This window comes from Microtus oregoni, unplaced genomic scaffold (assembly GCF_018167655.1).
Source record: "Microtus oregoni isolate MIOR12 unplaced genomic scaffold, Mior012 000016F_ref0000370, whole genome shotgun sequence".
Lineage (NCBI taxonomy): Eukaryota > Metazoa > Chordata > Mammalia > Rodentia > Cricetidae > Microtus > Microtus oregoni.
In genome coordinates this window covers 12,359,308-12,382,867 of record NW_024543075.1, presented here as the reverse complement: position 1 = coordinate 12,382,867, position 23,560 = coordinate 12,359,308, and the positions used below count along the sequence as shown (strand labels likewise).

Below are 23,560 nucleotides of genomic sequence, written 5' to 3'. Positions count from 1 at the left end.
CCAAACCAAACAAAAAAACCAAAGGGTCCTGTGGGTAGTGGTGCCTGGTATGTCTGCCTGTACATGGTTGCTCCCTTCTTCCCCTTGCCATGGTAGTTCTGCTCCTTGCTGTAGTAGTTACATATGCACCCCCACAATCCCAGCACCAGCCTGGAACAATTTGAGGAAAAGGTTGGTTTTGGTTTTGTTTTGTTTTTTGGTTTTTTTTTGGCTCACATTTTCAGAGGGTCTCAGTGTGTTGTGGGAAGGGAGGCATGGCAAAGCCTTCATGTTAGAAGTGTGTATTACGGCTATTCACGTCACTGGTGACCAGGGAAATAGAGGGCAAGGGCTGAGTATAACCTTCAGAGACCCATCCCAAGTGACTTACTTGTGCCAACTCAACCCAACCCTCCTAAAGTTTCACAACACCCCCAAACAGCACCTCAAAACACAAACGTATCGGGAACCCTGCAGAGTCAAAGCCCAGTATCCCTGATTCCACACACCCGCGGTGGAGTTGAATACAAATGCTCTTTCCTTCAGCCCTGGAGAACACATGAGTCAGCCCGAATTTTCAAAGTTCCACTTTTCTCTGAATATAGGGAGTGAGAGGCCCTGACCCAAGAGTCAGAGTTCTTTCTGGAACTGTCAGACCAAGTTGAGAAAAGATTCTTCACTGGGTGGTTGATGTGGCACTCTGTTCCCTGGAGCTGATATGGACAAAGTTTTCCATTAATTGCTGGAAGGTCAATGAATGCCTTTGAAATTTAAGCTGCAGGAATTTGCTTCCTGTCACTGGCTAACCAGAGCCCTGGCTAGCATGAGTAAACCTGATAGGATTATACATACACCCGCTATAGTAATCCAAGAATTGAAGGATTCATATGTGAGCTGAAATTCAGCCATGACTGCAGATTTGTTATTGGAAAAGAACTAAGCCCTAAGCAGCATGCTGGTGGAGTATGTATCCCTATATACTCCAGTGTGGCTGGACCAGTGGAATCTGACCCAAAAGGTGCAAAAGCAGTCTTTGGGGGCTAGGAGCCTAGGGAAGCCTTTGTTTCCTCTTCCCCACCCTCTCTGTCTGAAATGCAGAAGCCACCCTGGGAGTGCAGCAGGCATCCTGAGAGTGTGAGGGTCAAACCTCCTGCTGGAGGTGCAGGTGCTGATGGAGAAGGATGGAGCAGCCTGCTGCCTGCTGCTACTGGAGGATGCTATACTGGCTAACATTGCTTTTCTTCTGGCTCTCTGCACGTGAGAAAAACTAACCTGGTCTGGGTATTGCACACAGCCAGATGTGACTCTAAGTTAGGCAATGCCCTTTGCCCATTATATTCAAAGTTCTTGGAATTTTGGATCAAATGGATAATATTTGGAGACTTGCTATCAATCAGGTCTGGGCTGCTATGCCAGACATGGATCGCTGGATCCATTCCCTACCTCTTTTGCAACGATGTACATTCAGTGGCTTCAGATGACAGGTTTTTGTATTTGACACAAGTCTAGATATTAGAAATCCTTAAACCAAGGTATCAGCAGAGCTGCTTTCCTTGTAGAGGATTTAGGGACATCCATTTTGTCTTTTTAAATTTCCAGGGGCCTCCTATTTCCCTTGTCCATGTCCCCTTCTTATTCAAGGTTGGCACTGTAGCACGAACGCACACACACACACACACACACACACACACATTGCTGTTGGCCTATCGCCTTTGCTTCTAACTCCCCTGTCCTTTCCTTTCTCCAATGATAACATTTGTGATTCTGTGGGCCCACTCTGTCAGCCAGGCTAATCTCCCCACACTGTCGTGGGTACAACCACACCTGCAAAAGCCCCTTTTTTGGCATATAAGCTAATGTATCAATATGTAGAAATTTCAAGGGCTCACTGACCTTTCTCCATTTTCCTGTTTACCTACAGAGTGACAGTGTTTTGTCCAGGTCCCACACTTTGTCCAGGTCCCACACAGAGCTAGCTGAGAGGACAGAACTGCGCAGACACACTCATCACTGGCAGAGGTAGTAGAGGTACCCTTTATCCTCCTGAGCATGAATCTAGAATCAGACATTCTTTCGAGGTCCACGTCAGACCTCCAGTGTGCTCAGAAGCTATATTGCTGTCACCCATGGCCCACAGCGCCCATCCTCTTGGCTGTATCTCTGTCGCTCATTGTCATCAGCCCAGCTGTCCCAAAGGCATTGTTTTATCCTCTGACCATCTTGATCTCTGAAGATAAAGATAACATCTTAGGCTACTTTGCACCACAAGAACCCACTACATGGAGTAGAGGCTTCTGGTAGATTCTTTAGTAGGAGGCACTCAGCTCCTACCCTGCAGTCTAGAAAGACAGTCTCCCTTACAGACAAGACTGGGTGACGTCCAGTCTTGATGTGTTGGCAGTAGAGCGGCAAGCACAGGAAGGCAGGGTTGAAAGTATTTGATTCTTCTGCTTCAGCTGAGGCAGGGACTGTTCTATTAGGTCCATAGCATCTTACAAACAGGCAATGGAATAGGACTATCACAAGAGCAGGGAATGTAGCCACTTCTAATAGCGGTACGACTCATGGCTATGTAGCCTGGTTCTTCAGCTTCCACCCTCTCAGCCTCAAATCTGTAAGCTCCTTCTTGCCTGGTGTGAACACATCCTCTCTAGCTGCAGTGGCTTCTCTCGTCTCTCTCTATAGTATAATCTAGTCTCTGGCATAGCAAACCCCTTCAGGGTAGGCACTACACCTTTCTCTTGCAAACAGATCCTCCAGTGAACCCATCAAAAGAATAATGCACAACTCACTGAAATGGGTTAAAGTTCCATCACTCTGTGGGGCTGGAGAGATGGCTCAGTGGTTAAGAGCACTGGGTGGTCACTCAGAAGATCGTGGTTCAAGTCTCACTATGGCAGGTCACCGTTGTCTGTAACTCCAGTTTCAGGAGATCTGACGCCCTCTTCTGGCCTCTGCAGGCACAAGATACCCATGCAGACAAAACACCCAAACACATAAATAACATTTTTCGAAAAAGTTTTAATATTCTGATGAATTTTTCATGCTTTCTGGGAAACAAGAGCCTGGAATGGAAGCAGAATGTGGTTCCCCTCCTTTCAGGCTCAAATTTCTTAAATAGAAGAAGTCATTTCCTTGTTTCAATGTTATTACTTCACAGGGGCAGTCCAGAAAACCCTTCTCTTTTTATACCAGTGTTTGTGACAAACATAATATAACATTAAATGAAGGGTTAGAATTCATTAGAAATTTTTGCTGATTTAACACACTGTCATTCTCCTTTTCTCCCCACCCCTGTTACTATGGTCTTCATCTTTGCTAGGCTGTTGTATGCATGCAACTTTTGGACTTTTGTTTTTCATATAATGTTAGAACAGAAGAGTTTTCCAAGGTTGTTGCCTAGCCTTTCTTCATCCTCTCTCTCTCTCTCTCTCTCTCTCTCTCTCTCTCTCTCTCTCGGTATTTCAAGACAGAGTTTCCCTGGCTGTCCTGGAACTTGCTCCTTAGACCAGGCTGGTCTCAAACTCAGAGAGATCCATCTGCTTGTTTCTGCCTCCTGAGTGCTGAGATTAAAGGTGTGTGCCACCACCACCCAGCTGGTCTTTCTTTTCAACAACACATTTCTTCCAGCATCCCTGATATCTGTTCTGTGTCCCTACAGTACTTTTCTTTCAGTTTGTCTTGGCATTATCATTTACACTGCGGTCATCATGTTTGCACCTGTTCCTTTAGAGTTTCCAAGGAGCGGGATTGTGCCAACTATATAACTGCTTGCAAGGTCTCCCCTTCTCTCAATTTTGAGACAAAATCTCAGTATTGCATTAAGGCTGGTCTTCAAGACTTAAAAATTCAATTATTTAATTAATATGAGTGTGTGCATGCACTCACGGTGCTCTGGGTACAGTGTGCAGGCATCGGTTTCCTCCTTCTGTCATATGGGTTCCGGGAATCGAACTCAAGTTGTTAGGCTTCCTGTCAAGCATTTTGACCCCAGTGGCATCTTGCTGGCCCTAGTCTCACACTCTCAGTCCTGCTTGGATTACAGGTGAGACCCATCCCTCCCGTACGGTTTTACTTTTCATTTCAATTTGCCTCGCCCCGACTCTTAGGGAGGCGTTCCGAGGGACGTGTTCTCAGTTTTTCTGCTATGCCCTGTAGATTCCAGCCTCGGAGAAGGAATGCAGCCAAGCGCCAGGCGGACACACGTGGTTCCGGGTTTGTGCCCGGCCCGCCCAGCTGTGGACTACATTTCCCAGCCAACACCGCGTGGAAGGCGTGGCCGCGGGGTACGGGCGACAGCAGCGCCGTCCAGGGTGTACAGCGGGACCCGATGGCCGTGTGGGCCGAGCGGCTGGCGGGCGTGCGGGGAGTACTGCTTGACATCTCCGGCGTGCTGTACGACAGCGGCGCAGGCGGCGGAGCCGCCATTGCGGGATCTGTGGAGGCGGTGGCGAGGTTAGTGGGCTCAACGCGGGGGGGTGGGGGGGGGGGTGGGTGTCGGGTGTCGGACTTCTCTGGCTGCCGGGGGCGGGGCGTTCACGCTGGCCCCGCCTCCTCGTGCACTGGCCCCGCCCTTCATGCTGGCTAGGAGCCAGGTGGTGAAGTTTGGGTTGGCGCTGCTAGGTTTCCAAGGGTTGTAGTTTTGCTTTGGAAGCAGGTGAACGGTTGAACTTGGTTAACCTGCAAGTAAAATACAGATTCCAAAAGTGTAGGATATTGCAATATGTATTAGGCCAATGAGATGGCTCCATGGATAAAGGCATTCACTATTGTGACAACCTGAATTCAATCCCTGGGACCCACATGGTGGAAGAAAAGAAGTGACAGCTGCAAGTTGCCTTTTATCTGACCTCCACATAGTGCTCCACTCTAAAAAGAAATAAACGGAAAAGTTATTTTAAAGTATTTCATTATGTTGCTTACATGTTTAAATGACCATTTTTAATATACTAGGCTAGGTAAACTATTTTAAATGTTCCACCTGTTTCTTTTACCTTTGAAAACTTTAAATCTCATATGTGGCTAGCCATCTAATTCTTTTGGATTGATTTTGATTTGAGGAGGAGAAAGCATCTGGTTCTTCAAGCCTGCCCATGCAGGACCCTGCCTGCCAGGGACCACACTTGACATTAAGTCTGAGCTATTTGCCTTTGGTGTCCCTAGCCAGCTCTACGTAATGTTGATGGAGAGTTGGAAGGGGCTTGTTGTTTAGCTAGCACTCAGTCTCCCAGAATCACTAGCTGGGATGCCCTGACCTAACTTGGATTATTTATTTACTGGTAGTTAAGTAAATCCTTTGATCCCAAGAGGCCCTCCCCTACCTCTCTCCCCTCTCCCCTCTCCCCTCTCCCTTCTCCCCTCTCCCCCCCCCCCTCTCTGTGTGTGTGTGTGTGTGTGTGTGTGTGTGTAGACAGAGGAGGGTGGATAGCATTGGTGAGGTGACAAGGACTCCAGCTGTGTTTTGTAGCAAAGTCAAAGGGACTTGAGAAGGACATCTGCTCCTAGGAAGCACCTGCGACCTCAGTGTGGGCAGAGGTCTCGGTTTACCTGTTCTTAAGGTATACAAGCCAAGAAATAGTGCCACCCACAGTGGGTAAGTCTTCCCACTTTAAGTAACAAATGGAGATAGTCTACCCACAGACATGCCCAGATGCTGTCTCCTGGATGATTCTAGATCTCATCAAGTTGACAGTTGAGTTTACCCCTGTCACAAACATGTACACACACACATGAACTTGTACACGTGTACAAATAAGTACAATGAAAATGAGATTTCCTTTGGCAAGAGAGTCTCAGAATATATAAATAAAAAAATCAGCTGGAGTAAGGACCAATGACATAATCATTCACCAGGGCAAAAACCAACAGTGACCTCCTAAGCATATGAAAGACCTCCTACCTGGCCACATTAGAAACACAAATTAAGGGGCTGGAGAGAGGGCTCAGCGGTTAAGAGCACTGACTGATCTTCCAAAGATCCAGAGTTCAATTTCCAGCAACCACATGGTGACTCACAACCATCCCTCATGGGATCTGGTACCCTCTTCTGGCCTGCAGGCATGCATTGCCTGGTGTAAATTCTGCATCTAGAAAGTATTCATATTGTGCATGTAACTCCCAATTCATTTCACTCTCTTGTGTAACCAGCATCTCAGAAAACTCCCTCTACACTCCCCAGCCCAGGGCAAGCACTGCTTTGCCCTCTAATCCCGTAGGTTAATTTTGCTTGTGAATCTGGATATTGTGGGGCCAGAAAGAAGATGAAGTGAAGGAGAGTCATGGCAGCAGGGCCTTGAGGAGGCAGCTAGTCACGTGACTTCTGCAGTCAAGACATCACAGAGTGTGTTTCCCATTTATGACTGTCCCTTTCGCCTGCTATCACTCGCGAGAGATTTGCTGTAGTTGTGGACGGTGGTTTGTGGATGGTTTGATTGTGTTACTAAGCTTGGTTCTAGGGAGTGATGACTTACTGTTCTACTGTGAAGAGACACCATGACCAAGGCAACTTATAAAGGAACACAATTAACTGGGGGATTGCTTATGGTTTCAGAGGGTGACTCTATGACCATCAATCATGGGGAACATGGCAGCAGGCAGGCAGGTGGGCAGACCTGGTGCTGGAGCAGAAGCTGAGAGCTTACCTGTGATCCACAAGTATGAGGCAGAGAGAACTACCTGGGAATAGCGCGGGCACAAAGGCCCACCCCCATGACACGCCTCCTCCAACAAAGCCACATCTCCTGCTCCTTCCTAAACAGTTCCACTGACTGGGAACCAAGCACTCCAATATATGGGCTTGTTGGGGGGGGGGGGCGGCATTCATTTTCAGACCTCCACAAATGAGGACACATTTGTGCACCCCTATCTTTCCCATTTGGGTTATTGCAGCTGGTATTTTGGGGACCATGTGACTGTGTTCCTACAGGGTGTGCATCCATGGGATGTGGGAGTGTCAGAGTGGAGTAACTGAATTACAAGGCAGGAATGTGTTTGACAAGTGGTCGCCACCTCTGCCAGCTCCACAGCCTTTGGTGTGTTTTAGGACCGTTGTTACAGGCTGCTACATGTCAGTATCACCATGCCGGAGTCACCCCTGCTATGCAAGCCTGCAGGGGTCAAAACAAATCTCTTTACACTTTTATTTATGTGCATGAGTGTGTTGCCTGCATGTGTATCTGTTTGAGGGTGGCAGGGACCCTGGAACTGGAGTTACAGACTGTTGTGAGCTGCCCTGTGGGTGCTGGGAATTGAACCCAAGTCCTCTGGAAGAGCAGCCAGTGCTCTTACTAAACTACTGAGGCACCTATCCAGCTCCTTTAATTCTTTTTTATAAAAGATTTATTTATTTTATGTGTATGAGTGTTTGCTGGCATGTATGTCTGTGCACATGTGTGCTTAGTGCCTGTAGAGGTCAGAAGGAGGGCATCCCCTGGAACTGGGGTTATGGATGGGCTGTGAGCCACTAGGTGGGTGTTGGGAACTGAGCCACGATGTGGATGCTGGGAACTGAACCCTGGTCCTCTGCAAGAGCAACAAGTGCTCTTAATCACTGAGCCCTTAAAGCTCATCTTAGCAAAGCCTTCCTGGGACCAGTCAGTCATAAGCCTCAGAACCTACAGAGTCTGCCAGTATCCTTCCCATCACCGACTGTCTTTGTACCCTTTTCTTGGACAGCACTATGTCAGGCTAGGCGAGCCTTCTTTCCAGAAGCCTGTGGGACTATTCTTGTTGAGGGGACAAGGAACCCAAATGACTGACAGTCTCTGAACTCCCTGGCTTCCTTGCTACTGGACCAAGTCCCTAAATCTGTGCCTGGTCCACCTTTGGCTCTCTCATGACTGACGTTCCTTTTCTTACCTCATTTCTTCTGTGGGTTTTTGCTGAGCAGTCTTCCAAGCAGCCCTGGCCTCTATAAGGCCAACCCTTCCTGCTCAGGCCTAGGGCAGCCCCACAGGCCCTCCCTCCTCTGTGACAGGTGCAGAAGCTTAGGAGTAAGAGATTTTTGCCCTCTGTTAAAACACACCTGCTTTTGAAGTTTTCTGGGGATTTTCCTCTCTGGGTAGCAGAGCCAACACTGGCCTCTCCCAGAACCCTTCACAGATGGGTGCAGCTTGCCAGGGTACACAGCTGGGCATCCAGCTGGCTTGTGTGGCCTTGGCAGCATTTTCCACCTTTCCCTCTGTGACCCCCCCTTGAAGTACAGTGCTCCCTTTGAAGTTCTGCAGGAGTTCAAAGGAAGTTCCTGGGGTGAGACCCACTGTGGCAAGGGACAAGTGTGATGGGGGCGGGATGGGACCTGGGGGAACGCACTTCCCTGGCAGCTTCCCGGCACAGAGGCTCCAAGGCAGCATCTTAAATTTTAAAGCCTAGTAGGGGATGGCTCACTGTCTCCCATTATTCTGTCTGGGTGTCCTGTTGTAAGCCTTTTGTTGTTGTTGTTTGTTTGTTTGTTTTTTACACTATCTAGAAAGTTCCCACTTATGGGGGGACAGAAAGCACAGGAAGAAGGTCAACTTACTTTGAAAATGGGACCAACTATAGTAAGAAGCCTCACGTGAAGGGGGCCTGTCAGGAGCCGGGCAGGGACTCCCTGCCCTGCCTCACTTTCAATTCTGCCCAATGAGCCCTTTCCAGAATGAGGGCTGAGGGCTTGAAAAGCAGGAAGCGAGGCTGAGTTCTTATTAAAGACGGATGACTGAGCGCATCCACCCACACAGCCGGCGAACATCCACCCACACACCAGGCAAACATTTGTTGGACGCCTGCGGTGTGCCGGGAACCCTGCTCTAGACCTGGAGAGTTTATGATGGCGAGTCAGGTGTCTAGAAACCAGGGCCCTGGCGGAGCCAGCGTGGCAGTGCCAGGAGACCGACTTGCCCTAGGCAGGCTCGTGTGCTAAGTAGAGAAAGCCTGGACTGTGAAGAGGTCCAGGGCTGCAGGTGCTCATGGGCCTTACAGGTCCCATGGGCATTGAGTTGAGATCGACAGAGGTGAACCTAAGAACATCCCATATGGAAGGAGGGGGCAGCTTTGCCCTTCCCATGCGGTGTCTCCCCCGATGGACCCCAACCCCTGCTACCCACTTAGTCCTGCAAGCTGCTGGGTGGGGCCCACTGACTGCTGTAGGACTTGTGGGCGGGTGTGGCCATCTGTAACCCGCCTGGGTCCCTCCAGCAGGCCTTTATTGGAGCCCATTTGTGGTCAGATCGGGCTCCCTGAGGGGAAGCATTCAGAGGCAGGCTGGGCACAGCAGGGGCGGCCGCACAAAGGCCCTGGTGGCTGGGCAGGCCCTGGCGAAGGCCCCCGAGGCATCTGCATGTGAAAGGTGATGCGCATTTACTGCATCCTGTGGAAGGCCACTAAAGCACATCTGCCGGGCCAGCCTAGCCCACGCTGGCCTTTTGGGAGCCGGCGGAAGGAAGCAGGCTCGGCCTCAGCCCAGGGCAGTCTCATAAAGCAATTCCCACCCAGAATGGTGAGCCAGACTTCCAGATGGCCCCTCTCGATCCTGAGGGGGAACAGAAATATCGGGGACCCTAGGGAAATCCAGATGCTATACTGACAGTCTTGGTGCAGCAGCATGTGATTGGGCCAGGGCAGCTCTGAAATCTGGCTGGTCCTCGGACCTCCTCAGAGCTCAGCTGCCTTTACAGCATCTAGCCACGAGGCACAGTTCCTAGGAGTGGCCATAATAATGCAGACGGTAACCCAGGCCAAGCGCTTCCTCTCAGTCCCACCTGTGGGCCAGGCTAGCCAGGGAGTCAGCTGGGGAAGGCTCCCACAGGCCTTGGGCAAGGGGTCTCTGCTCTGATCTTGGGTCAGTGCTGTTGGTATTGACTGAGCTCCTATACATGGCCCTTTCCTGTCCTGAGATGAGCCATGGTTGGGGAGGGCATGGCCCAGAGCAGCCTGCTCTTTATCCTGGGTTCTGGGTTTTCTGTTTTGTAATGTCAACACTTGAAGTTTCATAACATAGATGACTTCCTTTTGTAAATGTTCCTGCCAGCCCTTAATTCAGAGAAAAGTTGAAGGCCTCTGTCATCAGCCTGTCCCAATAACTGCCTCAGATTGACCCCATGGGTCTTCCAGCCCCTTGCTTTTGTGTTCCCCCAAAGCAAAGAGGTTTTGTGATATAGCCCACTCCTTCTCCTGATCTTTGCAGCCCCCAGGACAGATGCCCATCACACTGCACACTGCCCATCACACTGTACACTGCCATCACACTGCGCACTGCCCACCACACTGCACTGCCCATCACACTGGGTACTGCCCTCATCACACTGCGCACTGCCCACCACACTGCGCACTGCCCATCACACTGCACACTGCCCACCACACTGCGCACTGCCCACCACACTGCGCACTGCCCACCACACTGCGCACTGCCCACCACACTGCGCACTGCCCATCACACTGCGCACTGCCCACCACACTGCGCACTGCCCACCACACTGCCCACCACACTGCGCACTGCCCATCACACTGGGTACTGCCCACCACACTGCGCACTGCCCATCACACTGGGTACTGCCCACCACACTGCGCACTGCCCACCACACTGCTCACTGCCCACCACACTGCGCACTGCCCACCACACTGCGCACTGCCCATCACACTGCACACTGCCCATCACACTGCACACTGTCTATCACACTGCACACTGCCCATCACACTGCACACTGCCCATCACACTGCACACTGTCTATCACACTGCACACTGCACACTGCCCACCACACTGCACACTGCCCACCACACTGCACACTGCCCATCACACTGCGCACTGCCCATCACACTGCACACTGCCCATCACACTGCACACTGTCTATCACACTGCACACTGCCCACCACACTGCACACTGCCCATCACACTGCACACTGCCCATCACACTGCACACTGCCCATCACACTGCACACTGTCTATCACACTGCACACCACACTGCCCACTGCCCACCACACTGCGCACTGCCCACCACACTGCGCACTGCCCATCACACTGCACACTGCCCACCACACTGCGCACTGCCCATCACACTGCACACTGCCCACCACACTGCGCACTGCCCATCACACTGCACACTGCCCATCACACTGCACACTGTCTATCACATTGCACTGCTTTGCCCTGTCCTCCCAACTCTGTGTTCAACCAAAGAGTGAGGATTTTAACTCTTTATTGCCCTCAGAACAATTTTTTTGTGAGGGAGGGTGGGGATTTGAGACAGGGTTTGTCTGTGTAGATCTGCCTGTCCTGGAACTCACTCTGTAAACCAGGCTGTCCTTGAACTCAGAGACCCTCCTGCCTCTGCTGGAGTTAAAGGTGAGTACTACCACCGCTTGACCATTAGAATACCTTTTTAAAAATGATTTTATGGTTTTATTTATTTTACATTGTGCGTGTGTGTGTGTGTGTGTGTGTGTGTGTGGCCCACAAGCAGAAGTGAGATGGTAACTTGCAGGAATCAGTTCTCTTTCCACCGTATGAGTCCTAGGGATCAAATTCAGGTAACCACTCTTGGCAGCAAACTTCCTGATGTCTGAGCCAGCTCATCTTCCCTTATTTGTTTGTTTTTCTTTGTTTTTCTTTCCTTCCTTCCTTCCTTCCTTCCTTTCTTTCTTTTTTTTTGAGCTAACGATTTTCCTATGTTGCCCAGAACATAGGGAAACCGGAACTGCTGGGCTCAAGAGTATTCCCGTGCTCCTGTCTCCTCAGAGCACTGTTCAGCACAGTTCTCAGCCTCCCTAATGCTGCCACCCTTTGATACAGTTCCTCACATTGTGTTGACTCCTACCATAAAATTATGTCGTTGCTATTTCATACCTGTGATTTTTCTGCTGTTAGGAATAATAATATACCAAAGGGTTCGTGATCCCCAGGTTGCGAACCATTGCCCTAGAGGTTGGGATTCTGTGTGTTCACCCCTGTGCCAGACTATTATGCCATCTTTTCAAAGACAAAATAGGCCAAGCAGTGATGGCGCATGCCTTTAATCCAGCACTCAGGAGCCAGAGGCAGGAGGATCTCTGTGAGTTCCAGAACAGCCAGGACTGTTACACAGAGAAACTCTGTTGAAAAGCCAACAAATAAAGTACAGAATAAATACAACAACCCTAGTCCATCCTGACTGGTGTCATAATTGATTCATGAACTTGAGCTTGGTGGAGGGAGGCTGTAACCACAGCTCTGCCTTCAGCAGTAAGATTTGTTGTCTGGGTTGTGATCTCAGGTGGGCAGGGGCATCCCTAGAAGTCAAGGCAGCCTGTGTGGGTGCGGTGGAGCAGGGTTACTGTTTTCCTTTAGTGTGGCACAGTAACCTGTGAGGCTCACTTTGGAAGCCATGGATGGAGAAGTTCTCAGGCACTGCTCAGGGTTATGAGAGGGGTAGGGTGGCTTCTCATACCCTTGAGAACAGTAAAGACGCCAACCAGCATATAGAGGAGGAATCTGAGGGAGATGGTGAGACTTACATATCTCACAAGAAGGGATGGGGTCTGATGGCCACACCCAGCAGGTGCCACCTTTTACCTGTCACCAAAGAAGTGATAGGTGTCAGAGCCAGGGGATGAAAGCCTGCGTTTCCAATCCCAGCTCTGCACCACAGCTGGGATGCAGGCTTAGGCCAGGTTCCTTAGCCTTTCTATGCCTCAGTTTTCTGCCTGGAATACTGTGTGGTGAGGCATAAGAATTAGGTGAGGGATTTTCTCTGTCATCAACGTTTGACGTAACCGTAGGCACCCCATGGATGGTATGCTGTCAGGTGGAGAACGGACGAGGGGTCGCTTCCCTGAAGTGCAGCATCTTTCAGTTATAGAACTTGGTTCCTATTCACAGTTAAAGCCAACTAGGAAGGGCTGCTGTCCTGGCTTTGCCCTAGGAGGTCTCTCAGCATCCTCCTGCAGGTCCCCATCTGTGAGTGGGACCCTCCTCTCTCAGATGGTCATGGGATGCACATGTAAGTAAAGCCAGTTACCGGGTGCTGCCAGTAGTTGTGGAAGGGGTGTGTCTCTCTGGTCCTCCAGACTTGAGGACACCTATCAAGTCTTGAAGCTTCTTCTCCCCATTAGAACTCCCTCCCCCTGGTCCTGCTTCATTGACTAAGCCCTGCCTTCCTATTGGACAGCACCTGCCTGAAAGGCCGAGATGCCCAGGCCCAGTCATCGCTGTCTCTTACTGTTGAGTATTTGTAAATTTGCCTCACACTTCCCAGAATCAACAGCCCTATCTGGTAGCTGTTGTGAGTGCCTTGCTGAAATGAGGAACCTGGGGTTTGAAAGGCTTAGGCAACAACCTGCAGAACACATAGGGAAGTGTGCCTACGTTCTGAGCCTGGCTTCCACCATACCTTTGGGACGCTTGGCCCTGAACAGTCTGGCTTGCTCAAGGCCGCCAGTGCTTGGGGATGAGTGCCCGCCAGCTGAGCTTGCAGGTCTGGAGAGTGGGACTTGTGCCCCATGGATATCCCCAGCACACTTCATCTGCCTCAGTGTCCCCTCTGTGTGATCTACTTGGGTCAGGGTCACCAGGGTTTCTCCGGTTACCGAGTCTCATATACTTGACTCAAGTGTTTGTCAATTGCTATGAGATCGATGTTCTGGCCTTGGCGTGTCCCTGTGATCTGAGTTCAAGCACGTCACAGAGAACACAGTGGTTAGATGTTCTGAGGGCAGGTAAGGTGGGTACCAGCCCAGGGAAGGCGTGCTATGTGTTTTGTAAGGGCCCTGGCTAGAGGTCTGCCCAAGTCACATGACCTCCCTGAATGCATTTGGCCTACTGGCCTTCACCAAGAGGAGTCATCGCCTGACCGCCACGCTGCTGCTCTGCTCTCTGCCCAGAGTGTGGACTCTGACCACACAGGTGCTACTGCCCAACTTTGTCCTTGGAGCTTGGGGAGGCCTGGGCAGGCCAGCAGATAGCCATCTGCTGAGTGAGGAGAAGGAGAAGGAAGGAGTCCAGCCAAGCTTTTGGTGGTGCTGTGTCTGGTGCCTTCCACCATTCAGGGTCTTGTGCTGATGTCAGTGAGTGAGGCATTCTGGGAGTTCGCGGCTGCTCTGTACCAGTCTGGATAGTGTCTCCAGCATGCAGCACTAGAAAGCCTTCTGAGTGACAGCCCTGAAATGGGGTGGCTTAGATTCCCGGCTTGGGAGGAAATTGGGGAATCAGGAGCTCAAGGTCATCCTTGCCTACTCATTGAGTTTGAAGCCCACCTGGGCTCGGGACCCTGTTTATCAACAAACAGACAAGAACAAAAGTGTGTCAGGAGCCAGCCCTGCCACTACCATGCATGACTGATTCCAGCACTTGGGATGCTGAGGCAAGAGGCTTATATTTTTTTTAATTTAAGTTAAGGCCATCCTGACTTATGTTGTCTCAAGAAACTAAGCCAAACCAAAACCCAAAACCATCCTTTTACCCTTTGGCTGCTGAGGACCTGGGGAGCTGCCTGTAATTCATTTTCAAACAACACCAAAGCTACTATACTACTCTTCCCTTGTGATGGTTTCTATCGCATGTTAGCTGGACAGGATCTAGAAATACCTTGAAGACACATCTCTGGGTATGTCTGGGGGAGATTTTCTAAATTGGGTGATGGAGATGGGAAGAACTGCCCTACATGTGGGTGACACCATTCTATTGGCTGGGGTCCCGGGCTGAATAAAAGGGAGAAAGCTACCTGAGCAGCAGCATTTATCTCTCTCTGCTTCCTGACTGTCAAGACAATTGTGACCAATTGGCTCCTGCCGCCACGCCTTCCCCACCGTGACTGACTGCACCCCGCCACGCCTTCCCCACCGTGACTGACTGCACCCCGCCATGCCTTCTCCACCTGTGGACTGTACCCCACTACGCCTTCCCCACCATGATGGGCTGTACCCCACCACACCTTCCCCACTGTGGTGGACTGTACCCCACCACGCCTTCCCCACCATGGTGGACTGTACCCCGCCACGCCTTCCCCACCGTGATGGACTGTACCTCGCAATGCCTTCCCCACTGTGATGGACTGTACCCCGCCACGCCTTCCTCACCGTGGTGGACTGTACCCTGCAATGCCTTCCCCACCGTGGTGGACTGTACCCTGCCACGCCTTCCCCACTGTGACGGACTGTACCCCGCCATGCCTTCCCCACCGTGATGGACTGTACCTCGCAATGCCTTCCCCACTGTGGTGGACTGTACCCCGCCACGCCTTCCCCACCCTGACGGACTGTACCCCGCCACGCCTTCCCCACTGCGGTGGACTGTACCCCGCCACGCCTTCCCCACCCTGACGGACTGTACCCCACCACGCCTTCCCCACCGCGGTGGACTGTACCCCGCCACGCCTTCCCCACCGTGACGGACTGTACCCCGCCACGCCTTCCCCACTGCGGTGTACTGTACCCTTGAGCTGTGAGCCAGAGTAAACCCTTCCTCTCTCAAGTTGCTTTACCCAGACTTTTGTCACACCAACACAAAAGTGATTGGCTCATCCATCCCTCTAGGAAACCAGCCCTTGTACTCCGCTGGCCTGCTGCCCTCTTCAACAGTATGTCGGGCCCACCTCCCCACCCTAGGCAAGGTCCCGGTAGGACTGCTGGTTATAGCGGTGGAAGACAGACGAGGCGAAGGCCTTCCCAATCTCTGCCACGTGAGCTTCTCTGGTACCAGGTGGGCCTTGGATTCAGTTTGGAAGCTGGGTCACTTAGGTCACTCCCAGGAAAGCATCAGCAGTGCCTGATTTGGAGACTGTCTCACATTCGTTTCTGGCAAGAAGCTAGCAGGCTTCCAAAGCACCGCTCTGCAGGAATGTGCTGGTCACTTCCTGTCCATCTTGGACTCCAGTGAGCCTTTGAGCTGCCATTTCCCCAGTTTGAGGTCACTTCATGGACATTTCGCCTGTAAACATATACTTTAATCCCTTTGATGGCCCTGTTCAGGAGTTTCTTGTCGTCTCCATGACATCTTTTGGTTTTGGGGACTCTGACTTTCCCACAATCCCTTATTTCCTCCCAGTTGCCCAAGGCTCTAGACACTGGACCTGTCTGTCCCCAGGGCTCCTCTGCCCTGTCTGTTGCTGTGACACCTGTTGAAGCACAGGACGCGATGGCCTGAAATCACACATCTGGTCTCCAGGAGCCCAGAGTTGGCAGAGCAGCAGGAGGAGGAGGCCTTGGTAGCTCACAAAGCACAGCTAGAGGAGGCTGGCCTCTGTGTGAACAGGGTAGGATCAAGCTTTTGGAGGGAGGACCATGTGGACCTGGCCTTGAGGGAGGGTAGGATTCAGCTCCAAGGGATGATGAAGGCAAAGGCATGGACAGCGAGAGGACCTCCGGGCAGATAAAGGCAACAAGGGCTTGAGGGAAAAGAGGGGACCCATTGGGAGTGACCCAGGCTGTTCTTTCCCTGGCAAGCTCCTACCCCTGCCCAGTCTCCCTTTCTGGTCCCTCTGAGAGGTGCTCATGACTCTCCAGCCTCTCGACCCTTGGCAAGCTGGAGAGGGCAGGTCTGCGCTATCCCAAGGTCACTCAGGATGTCCAATAATTGTCCTAACACTTTACCTGCCGCAGAGCAGCAATGAGAGGGCTTTCATTATTTGCGGGTGAGCGCTCCTGGCAGATGCCCGACAGCCAGCAGATGTGTAAAGTCCGAGGTGATTTGTAAGGGACCGGCTCATCTGATGCACGGTAATTGCACAGGGCGATGTTGTCACTCAGAGGAGCGTCCTGGCCTGCTGGGATGAGGTTAAGGTCAGTTCAGAGATGCAGCTGGGTCACAGGAAGTAGGGCTCCTTGCGGGGGGGGGGGGGGGGAGGAGTGGCTAAGACCCTGGCCACAATTTCAGTGGGGTGTTCAGGCCAGCCAAGGGCATTCCCCTCCAAGGCTTCTGGGTGTTGGGGTGGACCTGCAGCCACTACCCTTCATCAGGCTCCTTCTGCAGCTTTCTGGAAGCTGTGCCTTCTTGGACTTTCCTCTGGTCTGGAATCTGTGTTCTAGGCCTCCCAAGGCCTGATCTGTGTATAGCACATGGCACCAGCACTCACAGAGAGCTGTCAGTGGGATCCCTCAGCTCCCTCTGCCTGGGTCATCATAACAAACACCACCAAGCTACAGTTTCTACTGCGTGAATTTCCTACTCCCAGTGCCAGAAGCCCTGGATGTCTGTGATCAAGGGGCCAGTATGGTTGGGTTCTGGTGGCAGTGATTTTGCTGTGTGTTCACGTGATCTCTTTGCTGTGTATGCACTGAGGGAGATGGGAGAGCGAGGGAGAGAAGAGAGACGGCATGCACTAAGCCTCTTGGGGTTCTTTTTGTTTATTTGGGAATAGGGTCTTCTTTGGTATCTCAGGCAAGCCTGAAATTTGCCCTGTGGACCATGGTCTCAAACTTGCAACAATCCTCCTGCTTTTGCCTTCAGTGCTGGAGTTACAAGCCTGTGTCACCATACCTAGCCTGTGAGGGTCTCTGAGGACACCGGTCCTATTATAGGAGCACCCCTGTCTTACGATTCCATTTAATCATAATTTGCTGCTCATAGGCCTTGTCTCTGAGTACAAGGCTTCATTGTAGGAACTGGGTGATGCACAGTTCAGTCTTCCATCCAGGCCTTCACGTTGGTATGTGGCTTCTTGCCCATCCCAATTTTATCCCAGGTACACACACAGGTCAGGCCCACACATGTCTCACCCCTCCCTAGAGTAAGATGCCTCAGAGCGGATCTGGGACCGCTGGGCCCTGCCTGGGGCATAGTGTTACCTTTGAATGTCCTGGGGAATTTTCCCCCTCTGTGCAAGGGCCTGCGCACACCTTCAGTAGGTAACTGAGGGCCCCATAGGCTTTGTGCTTGCAAACCAGATGACCTGGCTCAGGCCTCTTCTGGTTTCCCTTCTTGTCTCCTGGGTTGGGGGTAAGTTTACTCAGTTAGCTGGTACTTAAGCAGGGCGCCTATGAGGAGGACCTGCCCTGGGGGTGTGAGGATAACTTCAGGCCGTGGACACTTAGCACAAAGACAGTGCTTCTCCAGGGCCAAGACTCCATGAAAGCTGTATTGGTACTTTATCAGCATTAAACTTTTTAAATTAATTTCTTAATTTTATGTGTGTGCTTGTCTGTGCACCATGTGTGTGCATGTGCCCACAGAAGCCAGAAGAGGCCGTCCGATCCCCTGGAACTGAAGTTACATACGGTTATGAGCTGCCACATGGGTGCTGGGTTCTCTGTAACAGCAGAAAGTATTCTTAGCCACTGAGCCATCTCTCCAGCCCATACTTTACTATTTTAATGATAATAGTGACTACTATAATTATTTCCAATGATTTTAAAGAAAGAGACTTCCTGGGGCTGGCCTCTGGTGGTCAGAGGGCCTGTGGTAATTGCATTGTAAGGGGGCACGGTCAGTATCACAAAGGGACAGGACCTGGGTGGGCGGGGCTCTGCATACACAGTTCCAGTCGCATTGTCCCTGCACAGATAAAGTTGCAAATAGAGCGCCCTGATTTCCAACGAATTCCTGTTGGTACCTCAGAGAAGACAATGAGCTCCTCCCTCCCGCCCTCATCAGAAGTTGTGTTTGCAGTGACAGCTGTGAGGCTCCTGCCATCTCGCTGTCACACCGATTGCTCACTGTTCTGAGAAGGTCACATCATCATTCATTAGCAGTAATTAGTCCCTTGAGACCCCTGCACTTCTTCACTCAACTGCTCCATTAACTTGGGTGTGACTCACACACTCTGGGCACCAATCAGTGAAGACGCATCCATAACATACAAGGTGATGCTATTAGTTACAATATATTAACTGCCTAATTTAAAAATAAAAACGCCATCTTTATGAAGGGCAATTAACCACTGGGTGCAATTGGTCATTCATAAACCTCTGATTAGGGAAGACAAATAAGAAGAAAGGGATGAACCACCTAGGCTGTGGAAGATGCGGTCTATGCACCGATGGCTGTAGATCTACAGATTTCTTCCTAAGTGGCCCCCGGTAGTCCCAGAGCTGACCGGTCCCTGAAACCCACCTGCTTCTATGGGTACCAAGGGGCCACAGGCTCAGACAGCCTAAGGGAAGTCCTAGTAAAGGTGTTTTAGGCTAGTGTTTTCTCCTCAAGGTCTCAGCTCTGGGTTGCCTCTCCATGAAGCCTCTCCCACCTGCCTATGCAGACAGCCATTGTCCCTTTACCCCATTTGTGTCCTTCATGGTCCCTCTTCTGCCAGGCATAAATTGCCTTGCCTGCGATCCTTCATGCTCACTGCCAGCCAGCCTCCATGCTGCCCCAGATCTGTGGCCGGGAAGGCCTTTCCTGCAGTCACCTACAGGTCCGAGCCCAGTACCAAGTGCATTGGGTTGAGTGTCATCTCATGGGGGCCCCTTGGGACATCTTCTTTTTGGCTTTGTACCCAAAGAACTCACCCACGTGTCACCAGGATACTCTGAAGGAGGAGTCACAGTGCTCTTGGCTTTCAATGCATCTCAGTTGTACGGAACCTCAATTCTGGGTTTATGCAAGGTGGGGTTCCCATTTCTGCATCCCAGAACTGTCATATTCCTGATGCCTGTTTCTGACAGGCCCTGTTTATTGACTTTAATGAGAAGACAAGCCTCAGCTTGGTACCTCTGTCTTACGCTGTTGGAGAAGTGTGGATCCCGAGTTAGTAACTCACGGACATGGGGAGGACAGGTCCCAAGGGGAGATGCAGGTGCTGCGGAATGAGGTGGAGAAACACCTGTGGGCATTCGGAGACGGCTTGCAGCTGGGCCCGGTGGATGGCAATGGAACATTGATGAGTGGGTCTGGAGTAGGTGACATGTGGTAGGTGGGGGTGGGGTGAAGTGTCCCGAGCAGAAGCTGGGTGGGAAGCTCAGCTGGCTCAGATCATGTGAAGTTACATAGGAGTTTGGGGGTGGGGTCTGCCAGCATTCTCTTTTCCAAGAAGTGGTCTCTTCCAGCTGTGACATCCTATCCTGAACACCAGTTGCTCTTGCAGAAGTCCCTCTCTGGGCCTCTTCTCAGGAGGCCACACTCCTCAGTGCCAAGCACACTCTGATTTGTGTTTTTGTGCCCCAGACTGAAGCGGTCCCCATTGAAGGTGAGATTCTGTACCAATGAGTCCCAGAAGTCCCGGAGAGAGCTGGTGGGGCTGCTTCAGCGACTGGGGTTCGACATCTCAGAAGGAGAGGTGACTGCCCCTGCCCCGGCCACCTGCCAGATCCTGAAGGAGCGAGGCCTACGGCCACACCTGCTCGTCCATGACGGTAGGCCTACCTAGGACTTAACTTTTGTGATGGAGGCTGGGGAGAGGGCTTCTACTCCCATTTGGGCCAAACCACACATGCAGGTTAAGGCTGACTTCTTCCATGACCCTTATGAGGCTTCCTGCTGGGGGATAGGGAAGAGGTAAGACCAGACCCCAGCTGTCCCCGACCAACCCCCAGCCTCAAGGCCAGCTTGCGTGATCCTGAGAGTAAAACCTGAGGTCATGTTCCTTGATCTAGGCAAAGTCAGGGATTTAACCCAAGAGGTAAGATTACTGAGAGAGAAGAAAGGAGGGAGGAAAGGAGTAGAGAAGATGAATATGAGAATGTGAAAATCAAGATTGCAGTCCCTAGCTTTGGAATATCTGCCACCTGTATGTAGCCTGTCTGCCTTAATGGTAGCCAGACTGCTCTTTGGTGCAGTCTACGAATGGCTGTCAGAGCAAGGGTTGAATCCAGATGGTTTTGGTCGGCAAGACCAGAGAACCTTGAGCCCTCAGTGGGGACCTTTTTGGGGAGCAAACAAAAGGAACAGTATTCTCTGGTGACATTTAAAAACAGGGTTCAAGTACTTTGAAATGCTCTTTTGCCGTTCCTTCCCTCCTTCCTTCTTCCTTCTTCCCTGCCTCCACACTGTTTTCATCTGGACAAACCTCTGGGCAGAGGCAGGATGCTCCCCTGACGTGGAGAGTACTCATGCCTTGGAAAGCAGGAAGATGGAATTCATTGCCCTGGCACCAATGAAGGGAATCATGCCCAGCCTTTAAAAACCATCTTTCTACTCTCCTTTCCCTGTAGTTAGGAACCCTGCCAATGTCTTTAGAGACCCCGTCTCCTGTTCCTCTGGGAGAAGGTTGCTAGGCATAGAAGAGGCAGTGAAGAAGCTGGGCTGGGGCTGAATAAAGCGTTGGCTCAAAGGTGGTGGCGCTAACCAAGGAACCCAGCTGTCCTTCCTCTGCTGCTGTGTCTTCTTTCCAACTGTGTACCTAATCCTCAGACTTTGGCTTTTTCTAGGTTTTATTATTGATGTTTTCCACCCAATACTGTATTATGAAAATCTTCAGACATACAGCAGACTTCCAAAATTCTTACGGTGGTGCTCTGATGATGACCCTGTCATTAAGTACCTGCTGCCCAAGCACTAGGACTTGAGTTTGATCCCCGACAGCCCTGTGAAAAGCAGAGCAGTGTTCCCCTATAATCCAAGCACGGAGGATATGAGGATCCCTGATGCTCACCAGCCATCCAGTCTAGCAATTAGCAAGCTTCAGGGTCTTGACAACAATGTGGAGAGTCATTGAGGAGGCACAATTTTATCCTAACCTCCGCAAACGCACGCACGCACGCTCACACACACACACACACATGTGCGCACTTACATGCATACACACAGTTTTTACTTAGAATAGTTTTACAGGCCATGGATGTTGAGAATGATATTCTATAATGTTTTCTTAGTTATTTGTCCATCCATGCTTCCATCTATCTAGCTGATAGTTTTAAATCATTCCACAGTGGATGTTGGTGCAGTTCCCTTTTGCGTTCCAGCCTGTGATTGACTAGGGCTCAGTACCTGGTCAGGTATTTTCTGTTGATGCAAGATTTACATGTGCTGAAGAAACCAAACCTCTATTACGCTTTGACTGAACTTAAATTTTGCACCCCAGAATCTCACACCTCTAGAGACCTCCATTATTGTAACCCTGAAGCTTCCTGCAGATCCTTCCAGTTGGTCCCTGGCCCTATCCCTTAGTGACAGTTATCATTATTATTATTGGTGTTTTGAAACAGGGTTTCTCTGTGTAGCCTTGGCTGTCCTGGAACTCACTCCATAGAACAGGTTGGCCTCTAGTTCACAGAGATCCGTCTGCCTCTGCCTCCCAAGTGCTGGGATTAAAGGCGTGTGCCACCACCATCCGGGTGACAGTCATTGTTTTTTTATTTTCTATCATAGATAAATATACCTGTTTAGGATTACATATCAATAGAATTATACAATATATATTGACCCAGGGACCCCAAAGGCCACCCTAGGCCACAGTTATTCCCTGGACAGACTCAGAGAGACGTTACATTCACATTAAAGCTGGGCACAGTGGAAGATCACAGCTCCGCTTAACAAGGGAGGAGCTGCATGGTGTGAAGGGTGGGAGAGACCAGGCATAAAATCCCAGTTGCCCCTGCATTGGATGTGCTTGGTTGTCTCCGCAGTGATGTCTGACATGGCAGCTTGGCAACAGAGAGGCGCTGGAGCTTTGTTGCTTATGCTTTTCTGCAAAAGGCTGGTCTTCTAAGCACACAGTCCCCATGCGACTAACCTTAGGGGCTCCGTCTCCACCCACATACTTCTCTGAAGATCAAACCGACCCAGTGCAACCCAGATCCTCAGGTGTGAAACCCCCATCAAACAGGATTTTTTTTTTTTGTTTGTTTTTCGAGACAGGGTTTCTCTGTAGCTTTGGAGCCTGTCCTGGAACTAGCTCTTGTAGACCAGGCTGGTCTCGAACTCGCAGAGATCCGCCTGCCTCTGCCTCCCAAGTGCTGGGATTAAAGGCGTGCGCCACCACCGCCCGGCTCATCAAACAGGATTTTGTCAGGGCCAGGGCTTCTCCCTAGCACTGTTAGAGGGGCCAGTCTAAACGACCGGCCTTTCTCTGGAGCGCGCAGAATTCGAGCAAGCCAGGCCTGCTGAGACAGCCCTTGCTTTCACAGAAAGTAGACTTTTGTGTAAAGCTTCTCTCACCAGCCTAGAGGCTCATCACATGTACCACCGTGTTCTTGCTCTTGCCATGTAAGGAGCATACCACAGTATAGTTATGTCTAGCTGTTTCCCAGCTTCAGGCTGTTCTGAAATATATATTCCGACAGGCAGACCTGGCAGAGAGAAGGTGTCCCTGCCGGGAGCAGACCACATTCTAGGCTTAAGGGCTGTCTGTCTCTGTTGTCATTCCAGGGGTCCGCTCAGAATTTGATGACATTGACATGTCCAACCCAAACTGTGTCGTGATTGCCGATGCCGGTGAAAGCTTTTCCTATAAAAACATGAACAGAGCCTTCCAAGTGCTAATGGAGCTGGAAAACCCTGTGCTCATATCACTGGGAAAGGGGTGAGTCGGTGGCAGGGGGCTGGTGCTGGGCAGCTCTGCCCCATGCCTTGTGGTTCTCTGCTATGGGATCAAGTAGAGACAGATGCAGACGGGGTTAGGGTGGGGAGGGAATGAGCACAAGATGCCTTCTCTCCCTCCCTTGCCTTTTCTCTTCATTCCCTCCTTTCTTCCCTTTTAATAATCTTTCCAGAGATGTTTGACCAAGTTTCTGTGTGAATCTTGGGCCAGGAGAGGGGTGGGGCC

At 51.0% G+C, this 23,560-nt stretch overlaps 1 protein-coding gene across 2 annotated transcripts in view; it reads left to right on the top strand.

Annotated features, from left to right (window-relative positions):
• The first annotated feature begins 4,259 nt into the window (after nucleotides 1-4,259).
• The window catches only part of LOC121457615 (phospholysine phosphohistidine inorganic pyrophosphate phosphatase), an 86,048-nt gene continuing 66,747 nt past the window's right edge, over nucleotides 4,260-23,560 (top strand). For both annotated transcript variants that reach the window (XM_041666520.1, XM_041666519.1), the window contains exons 1-3: nucleotides 4,260-4,434; nucleotides 20,023-20,210; nucleotides 23,164-23,317. In XM_041666520.1, the coding sequence (XP_041522454.1) occupies nucleotides 4,310-4,434; nucleotides 20,023-20,210; nucleotides 23,164-23,317 (467 nt within the window). In that variant the 5' untranslated portion in view covers nucleotides 4,260-4,309. The remainder of the gene's footprint in view (nucleotides 4,435-20,022; nucleotides 20,211-23,163; nucleotides 23,318-23,560) is intronic.